The sequence below is a fragment of the Indicator indicator genome, chromosome 12 (genome assembly GCF_027791375.1).
Source record: "Indicator indicator isolate 239-I01 chromosome 12, UM_Iind_1.1, whole genome shotgun sequence".
Lineage (NCBI taxonomy): Eukaryota > Metazoa > Chordata > Aves > Piciformes > Indicatoridae > Indicator > Indicator indicator.
Window position 1 is genome coordinate 8,126,752 of NC_072021.1, and position 9,240 is coordinate 8,135,991.

Genomic DNA, 9,240 nt, shown 5'->3' on the forward strand with positions numbered 1-9,240 from the left:
CTGACCCGCGGATTGCTCTTGAGAGCGGACCTGTACCTGGCTGCGCAGGCAGCCGGCGGGGAACAGAAGCGCCCCAGGGCCTTCCCGCTCCCCGGGAACGACAGCAGCGCCCTCGGGAAGCGGCCCTGGCCCCATGGCGAGAGGAAGAGAAGCGCCCACCGGGCCAGCAGGTCGGCAGCAAGCAGGCAGGTAGAGAAGGGTGCACTGCTGAGGCATCGGGCTTAATTTAATTAAGCGCTCTGAATGGAGAGGGAAAAGGAAGTGCCAAGGTTTAGGTAACATCCGTTTTTGGTTGGCTTTCCCCCGTACTTTATTATAAGTAGCCTTTAAAATCACGCACAAAGGCATCTGGCATTTCTGGCATTTTTCGATCGGTTTAAATGAAGTTACCTCTGAGTACCCATAGTAACAGCTGTGCCGTCGTTCAGATAGCAGTGTCACTTTAAAGGTTTCTGCACTGAGATACGGATTTCGTTTTCGGAGTAGTGTTTCGGATTTGGTTCTTGCACATGAAAACAAGCGCCGTGCGATGACATCCTCACACACAGTCACCAAACGCGGCTGTAACAGACGAAGCTCTGCCCTACTGAAATACCGTACCTACCTCGGTCATAGCTCAGCGGTGGTGGCTCCGAAACGCCGCCGCAGACAGCCGGGATGAAGGCAGGAGCCGCGGTAGCAGCCAGCGAAAAGCGATTTTATTGCCTTCGTGTCGGTTCCTGGCGGAAAGAGAATAGGAACTCACACTACGATTTCTTTAAAAATAAGTTTCTATATATTACCACCCGCGCTCAAAAAAAAAAAAAATCTCCATATGCAATAGGATCGTATCGATAACACTGTCCCCGGTCTCGATACAATCACAAATAAGAAAAACTGAGCAGCAACGGAGGAAATCCGGGAGAGGCAGGTTTCAAGGAAAACGAAAACAGTGGCGGGTGGCGCTGCCATTCACACCCGACCTTGTTGCCCCACTTTTTTTCCCCCGGAGGGCCAGTTCAATGCGGTAGTACAAACGGGGAGAAAAGATATTTTAGGAGAAAAAATGGAGAGCTCGATTTTCCCCAGGGGCTGCGGAATGCCAGAGGAGCGGCCCAAGCCGTGTTGCAGCGGTGAAGGCGGCAGCGCACGGAGGGGCAAGGGCGCTGCTCCTGTGGACAGGCTCCGAGCCCCGAGAGTTTCTCGAATGTTTGTTATTGATTTGGGGGCTTCGGTTTAGGATTTTAGGGACAGACTCTCCTGTTTAATTTGGAGACCAAACGTTACCAGTCCCTCCACCCGAATCCCAGGAGGTGCTGGAGCACCCTCGGCCCTGCCTCTTGTTTATAGGCCTGTAGAGACCCCTGCGCTCGCTTTCACCGCTTTTCTGGATCACAGCAGCTGCCTGGCTGCTGGAAGTGGACCCTCACCGAAACCAAAAACCAGAGAGAGCAAGGGCTTCCCCCCCGCGCCGATACCCCTTGCCCCGCGGGACGAGAGCGCCTTCCCGGGAACGCCAAGGGGTCCCCTGGGCGACGGGAGAAGCGGGCCCGGCGGTTTCAGTTGAATGGGCTGAGTGAAACCCTCTGACAGTCACACACTGCTCATTAGGGCCCGGCCCCGCCGCTCCGCCGGAGCTCCCGGTCCTGGGACAGCAGAGGGGGTGCGGGGAGAGGGGGAAGGGGGGACTGGGCTGGAAGGCTCCGTCCCGCCGGGGCAGCGCTCGCTCTTCCCGGCCCTGCGGAATCGAAGGAGCCAGCTGCGGGGCAGCCCGCGGCGGGCCGGGGAGGCCTCCGGACCGGCTGCTTTCCTCGCCGCCGATGGGATCGGCCGGGCCAGGGAGGGCTTGCGTGGGGCGGCCCCGGCCATCTGGAAGGGATCTCGGCGCAAAGTGGATTTATTTAGGACCTGCGGCGCGGGGGGCAGGGTAGGAGGTGTGCATGCGGGGCAGGAGCTCCTTTTCTTTCCTCGGTTATCTTGATAAATGAGTTGTTGTTGAAGGAAGAAAAATAAGCACTCTAGCTGAGAGAAGCGCGGGGTTTATTCCCCCGCCACTCCGCCTTCCCCCGGGCCTGCCTCGGCTCTCCGTGAGCACCCTGCTCCTTCCCGGGGAGGCCCTAGCCAGGAAGGGTCGGGGTCGGGGCCTCCGCGGGAGGCCGGGCGGAGGGTGAGAGCGACGCCGGGGGCCAGGTCGGTGCCGGGGGGCAGGAAGGAGGCAGCCTTGGGGGTCCTCGCAGTGGGCGCTGGAGGAGGGGGGGGCGATAGCGGGGAGAGAGGAGCGGGACAGCCCCGGCTCTGTTCCCGGTCTCTTTTTCCCCGATTCGTTTAATTCGAACCTGCGGTACTTTCGGTTGTCTTGGCGCTGGGGTTTTCGTTTTCACCTGTATTTTAACTTGGGGTAGGTGCTTCTGCAAACGATATTTCGTAGTAAGTTTTTTACGCTTTCGTTTTTCTCGAAGCGATGGCTTCGGTGGGTCGGTGGCAGCCGCCGGCCCTGGCGGAGGACGGGAGCCGGGACTGCACTGGGGCGCTGGGGCCGCAACAAGGCAGCTCACCGGAGCCGTGCTTGGCTTGTCCTGGGCTCCGCCACTGCGTTCGTCTCGGCTAAACGGAACCACGCTGCTCTCAGTAAAAGTGTCTTTCATCCCCTTTCTTCCTCTTTCCTCCTAGGATTTTCTCCCCGTCTCAAAAGCCCAGCAGAGACACCAGCTGCGTCACCAGACTGCGCCCACCCCAAGAAGATGGGAAGCAAAGCTCTGCCAGCCCCCATCCCACTGCACCCGTCCCTCCAACTCACCAACTACTCCTTCCTCCAGGCTGTGAACACCTTTCCTGCAGCTGTGGACCAGTTGCAAGGCCTGTATGGACTCAGCGCAGTGCAAACTATGCACATGAACCACTGGACACTGGGCTACCCCAATGTGCATGAAATCACCCGCTCCACCATCACGGAGATGGCGGCCGCCCAAGGCTTGGTGGACTCCCGCTTTCCTTTCCCTGCGCTTCCCTTCGCCACGCACCTCTTTCACCCCAAGCAAGGGGCCATCGCCCACGTCCTCCCAGCCTTGCACAAGGACAGACCACGCTTTGACTTTGCCAACTTGGCCGTGGCCGCCACGCAGGAAGACCCCCCAAAGGTGGGGGAGCTCGCCAAGCTGAGCCCCGGACTAGCCTCTCCTCTGTCGGGCATCAGCAAGCTGTCCCCGGACAGGAAGCCCTCCCGCGGCCGCCTACCCTCCAAGACGAAAAAGGAATTCATCTGCAAGTTCTGTGGAAGGCACTTCACCAAGTCCTACAACCTCCTCATCCACGAGCGGACCCACACGGACGAGCGGCCCTACACCTGCGACATCTGCCACAAGGCTTTCCGGAGGCAGGACCACCTGCGAGACCACCGGTGAGGGACCACCGTGACCGGGTCGGGCCGTGAGGAGACAAGCTGTGGGGAGCCGCTCAGGGGGGTGACGCTGAGCCGCTGCAGGAGCTCTGGGCTGAGCCGGGAACGCAGCAGGAGAAATTTCCGCTCCGACGCCGCGGAGGGGCCCGGGCAGTCAAAACTTGCATTCTGCCTGGGGCAGGCACCCTCGCTAGCGGGGCTGGGGTGAATTCCCCGGGGCTGTCGCGTTTCTGAAGCGCGTCCTAGGGGACTGCGGGAAGGAGGACGGGGCACAGGGGCGCTCCCGGGCTCACCCCCCTCCACCTCCACACCTGCGTTTCCTTCAGGGGAGAGTGGGCTCGGGTCCCGCTAGAGAAGCAGATATGTCCCGATCTGTACCCAGGGAGGACAATCACCCCTCGATACGAGTGACCGCAAATAGTTTGAACCTATAGAGCAGTTTAACCATAAACAGAATTATACGGGTGGGGGAGCAGGGGGGAAAGGAAGGGGGAGGGAAGGGAAGGGAAAGGAGAGGGAGGAAGGAGCAACGCGGGGCATTTAGGGGGAGCCGGGCGTAGGGGAGTGGGTCCTGGGGACCCGGGGGCTCAGCGCTCCCGGCAGCGTCGCTCACCCCTCGGCTTGCCTTCTAGGTACATCCATTCCAAAGAGAAACCCTTCAAGTGCCAGGAGTGCGGGAAGGGCTTCTGCCAGTCCAGGACCCTGGCGGTCCACAAAACCCTCCACATGCAGGTGAGCCCAGCGTTCCCCGGCCTCCTCCGCGCAAGCACCGCCGGCGCGGACCCGGTCGGGCCCGCCGCGGGGAAAGGGGCAGTGGCTGTCGGCGGGGAAGGGGCTGTCGAGGGGAGCGAGGAGGTTCCAGCACTTGACGGTTCCGTGCTTCCTCGGAGGAGGGAAGCGGCCGGCTGTAACCTCCCCGGCCGCAGGAGACCTGCGTAAAAACGGCGGCCGCGGGAGACGGCCTTAACGCCAGCGTGGATGCGGCTGGCGGCGCGGAGCGAGCCCTGGGTTCAGTTTTGCCCAAGTTGCCGCTCCGAGCCGTTTTTCGTTGAGGACCCCGGCCCTGCCTCGGCGGCGGCGGCGGCGGGGACAGGGGGACAGCCTAGTGGCGTGGAGCGGTGCGGAGCGTCCCGCCTGCCCGTCGGGACCGCTGCGGCCGCCGGCGGACAGTGGAGCCCCAGAGCGGGAGGGCGGCGCGGCAGCCGCTTTTCGTGCGCCCCAGCAGCGCGAAATGCCACGAATCGAGAACTATAAAAAAGAAGCCTTTTGGGGCAGGACGGGACGAGGTAGGCGGTCTCTTGTCCACCCGGGGCTTCTCTCGTTCGTGTCCAAGCCCGATATTTCAAGTTGTGCGTTGCGATAAGAAAAAAAAGTGCAGTAAATACGTTAACCCAGGTAGTTTGTGAAGGATTAATCCTTTGCTTGCTTCAAATCTGAACAGGAATCTCCACACAAATGCCCCACATGTGGAAGAACCTTTAATCAAAGAAGTAATCTGAAAACTCACCTTCTTACCCATACAGACATCAAGCCCTACAACTGTGAGCAGTGCGGCAAAGTGTTCAGGCGAAACTGTGATCTACGGCGGCACAGTCTAACTCACACCCCGCGGCAGGACTTCTAGAGCAGCCAGGCACCCGCACCCGCTCCGGCAGCTCCCACTTGCCCATTTTACTCAAGGACTGTGCTGTAGGAGCTCACAGACACGCTCACGCACATGCACACGCGCAGAGACACACAGGCAGACTCGGGGCCAAGCTTTCCTACCACATCTGCAAAACTCGTTTAGAGAGTGAGGGCTGCAGGATCGGGCCCCTCTCCACCCCACACCTAGGCTGTCAAGCTCATCCTGTAGATACTTGCAGCTCATTTTAGAGCTCTGTACAGAACGTGGGTTTTCTTCCTTTGTTTGTTTCATATCGTCGTGTCAGATGCACATCGATAACAAATCGGGGAGGCAAAGGATTTCTTCAAAGTGTATTTCAAAATAAATCTTTTTTGTTTTCCAAATCCCTCCTGCCTTGTTGTATTATTCTCTGAACATTTGGGCTTTTTTTTGTCCCGCTGTGTCAATGGCATGGTAAAGCATATTGAATAAATTTCCTAGCTGGGTAATTGTACTGTCACAACAATTTTGGTGATCGCTTTTGTTTGGCCTGTTTCACTGTCGCTGTTGTGTTATCTATTGTTAAGTAAAATGAAAGTGCCATATTGGAGAGTTTATAGCTCTATTACTTAATAGTATGAATGTCTAAATATTAACTTCTGTACTTTTTATTATTATTATTTTCATGAACGATTCTATTTTTTTTAAAGAAGACAAAGAAAGCAACACTTACAAATAAAAAGATCTTAGGAAATAATGCTTAGAGCCGTTCTTATGCCAAAGCGGCTGATTAGTAACTTATTTGCAATCAGCCCATGCATTGTAAAAGTCATCCCTCTCCAGGAGATTGCAGCAGCCAGCCTCCTGCAGTAGACTTTGGACACGGGCAATTCACTCACGTAGACAGGGACTTTATCCTGCAGAAGAGGATTCCTTCCCGGCAGATCTGGAAGCAAACAGGGAAGCGCAAATAGTGTCCCCTGCCCCGGGGCTCCTCGGCAGGCCTCTTGCAGAGCAGCAGAGCGGGCAGCTGGAGCGCCCCCTCACTAAAAATGCCCCCCCCATTCTGTGCTGCCAAACACAGGTCACGGCTGGGGGGAGTGGAGGGAGGGGTGTTGAGGACAGGGTCTGTTCCTCCATCCTAAGAGACCCTCACCCTGCTATGAGGCTTTGTCTTCCACCTTCCCTTACTACCCCAGCTGCCTGTGGCTGGAACAATTCCGGGCAGCCCATCATATGTATTCCATGGGCTGCATGATCAGTGCCTGCATCCAATATGCGAGTAGCAGGATGGTGGCAGTTACCCCCAGGCTCTCCTCCCTTGTCACCCTTGCAAGCTCCTCACCAGTGCCTCTGGTCCCCTCCAGGAAGTCCTGCTGCCAGCGCTGAGGCATTTTCCCTGACACGCTGCAAGGTAGCTTGAATGTACATCCCCTCCTTTGCCACTCACTACTTTTGTCAATCTCAGCACCCTCTGCACCATCCTTGCAGTGTCTTGGATAGTTTGGGCCCCCGAAAATTCTTTCTCAGGCTGGGGACACCCATTTTAGAAGGGCAAGGAGAAATCTTCCATCCTGGCTCAGGAAGCCCAGTCCAGATGGGGAGCAATCCCCTTGCACCCAGCCCAGCACAGAAGGCTCTGCTACTGGGGCCTACCTAGCAGGGTGTCAGAGCTCCTGTATGGTCCATTCATGGGGGGAGTTCTCACGTCCCAGCAGGCCCACAGCAGCAGATGCTGGCAGAGCTTGGGTGGCTGCAGCATCCCCATCCCTGAGCCTAGCTGGTCCTGTGGCAGGGGCTATACTGCCTGAAACCTGTTAATGAGTCGCAAGTCAAGACCAGCAGCACTGGGGCTGCACTCAGGCCATCAGCGCAGCAAGGGCTGCGTTACTGTCTGGGGCTGCTTGTCTGTCTGCTGCCTCTCACAGAGGGCTATCATGCCCAACTTGGGATAAGGAGCAGGGACCCCAGAGCCAGCCCTGCTCTACCCTAGGCTGAGGCAGCCAGATGAGTTTTCACTGGTGCAGCAAATATGGCAGATTCAAACTCTTAGGCAGTCAAAGCCTATCTCTGCATCTTTTCCTGTTCAGTAAGATGGAGAGGGCAAGAATTGTTTCTGTAGCAGAAAGGCTAGTCTGCTGACTGAATAACAGCCTCCTTAGTCAAAGTTTATTTAAGGGCTATCTGCTCTCTTCCTCTTCAGTCCCCATGACTTCCACCCCTTCCCTCCTTCTTCCCCCCATCCTGTGCTGGCAGTGCTCCTGTCCTCCCTCTCCAAGCTGCTCTGCTCTCCATGCTGCTCCTCTCCAAACCTCGCTATGGACACCTCTCACTCCTTCTCCATAGGCATCTTCTGAATATCTGATTTCTTCCTTACTGACTGATTTTTTCAGCCCCAGTGCATTCCTGTTCTCCCAGTAGGTTATTTCCTCTAAGTTTCTCTATCCTTATTGTTCTCTGAGTTCCTGTCCCCAGGCCCTTTTGCGTTCCCAAGTTGGTGCAGTGAGGATGGGATAACTCCGCTGGAGTAAACACCCCATCAGGATACACACGGACTTAGCCCACTCCTCCTGGGCCAAACTCTGTCTGCAGTTTGTTTGGAGAGAACTTAATCAGATGAGCAATATCAAAGGACTATATTAAAATGATTGCATATACCTAAGGTTTTATTTAGTTGTTTGGGGTTGCTTGTTTAATTGTCTTCCTCCCGAGCAGACACAGGCTGGAAATTTATCTTCAGAGGATTTAAAAGGTTCAGTGGCCAGAACAAAGCCCCAGTTGCTGAAGAAGGACAGTGGGAAGTATCTCTGACAGTTGGTCCCTGGATTGGTTTTTAGCTTTAAACCAGTAGCTACAACCCTAAAGTGTCAAAGGAGGCTTTAGTATTGCTTTTCACTATCAGTACACTCACCTATGGCACTGACACGCTCCATTCACTCTTTAAAAGATCATCTCTCCCTGGGAAGTTTCAGAGACAGCTATAAAGAACATGTTAAAATACACAAATGGTTCGTTTGGTTTAGACCTGTTGGGAACAGAAACAAGCCCTCTAAAGCCATCTTTCAGGCAGGGCTAGGAGTTTTACAGCCATAAAGTGCCATCCTGATTTGCACAAAGCAAACGCTAAGTACACCAACCTCACCACTGCTGTCAGTGTCCTTCTTCCTCTGCAGCTCAGTCCCAGAATACAGCACACAGCTCTGCACTTCCACAGTTTCCTGCAGCTTCCCAAACCACCTGACTCCCGCTTCCCCATGTTCCTCTCTCTCCCACTGCCCCTTCTTTTTCAGCACTGTTTGTTTCCTCTTGTTGTGGCACGTTTGCAGTGTTAGAGGCAGCAGCTGAAGTGGAGTAACAGAGAGAAGGAATAGCTGTGCCATGTACTGTGGAGAAAACCAAGCAGATAACGAGATATAATGTGGTCATAATCTCCATTTTGGGGGGGCAAATCAGATAAAAAAATTACAGGCTGCAACTGAAAACTAACATTCTGGTGGTCCCACTGGTTGAGCAAAACACAAAAAATCCCTATTTATTGAACTCCTCTTTCCGTTTCCCACTTCTCACTGCTCACCTTCTGGATGTTTGCTTCAGGAGCTGCTTTTCTCACCCCAGACTCATCCTGTACTGCACACTGCCTCCTGCATAGTCTTCCCTCCATCTCCTTCACTGTATTTCCCCTCCTGTTTTTTTTTTTTTTTGTTTTTTTTGTTTTTTTTTTTTTTTTTTTTAACTTTCCCACGTCTTACCATGTGTTTCAACACCTCTTCTCCTAAGCAAATTCCCCCACTCATGCTTTCAGGTTCACTCTTTCTGAACCATCCCAGCTTCCACTTGTTGCCTTGATCTGTCCTGCAGCCACTAGCCTTTATGAGCTGCTCTCTCTTCACTAATGCAGACCTTGCTTTCCCTACCTGGCACTTCTCACGCACTCAGTTCGCTTTCCACTAAGCAATGCCACGTCCACATGACACTCAGGAGACATCAGTGCAGGTGCCCTAGATATACTCAGAGCATTTTAAGCATGTTGGGTTTGGCACAAACCATGGCACAGCAGTGTGGTCCCAGAAGGACCAGGATAGCAGGTGGTCAGGGTCTGGCCACTCAGGATGAGAGTGCTGTCGGCAGCAGTGCTGCAGCCCACAGACTCCACAGCCCTCACGGAGATCAAGAAGGGCCAAGGGCAGCATCCTGGCCCCAGCATTTCACGACTGAATTTGAAGTCAGCCAGCTAAGCTGTGCTGGTGCCTCAGAGCCT

At 55.2% G+C, this 9,240-nt stretch overlaps 1 protein-coding gene across 1 annotated transcript; it reads left to right on the forward strand.

The window, feature by feature from the left end:
* The first annotated feature begins 2,720 nt into the window (after positions 1-2,720).
* Positions 2,721-5,000, forward strand: OSR2 (odd-skipped related transciption factor 2). Its single transcript, XM_054385489.1, has 3 exons — positions 2,721-3,376; positions 4,009-4,108; positions 4,818-5,000. Exons 1-3 carry the CDS (start codon positions 2,721-2,723, stop codon positions 4,998-5,000), a joined length of 939 nt encoding a protein of 312 aa, XP_054241464.1.
* The last annotated feature ends 4,240 nt before the right edge of the window (positions 5,001-9,240 follow it).

Coding starts and splice junctions, on each gene's coding strand:
- OSR2 (XM_054385489.1), top strand. CDS start 2,721: ATGGGAAGCAAAGCTCTGCCAGCCCCCATCCCACTGCACCCGTCCCTC. Junction 3,377..4,008: donor GACCACCTGCGAGACCACCG/GTGAGGGACCAC, acceptor CTTGCCTTCTAG/GTACATCCATTCCAAAGAGA. Junction 4,109..4,817: donor ACAAAACCCTCCACATGCAG/GTGAGCCCAGCG, acceptor AAATCTGAACAG/GAATCTCCACACAAATGCCC.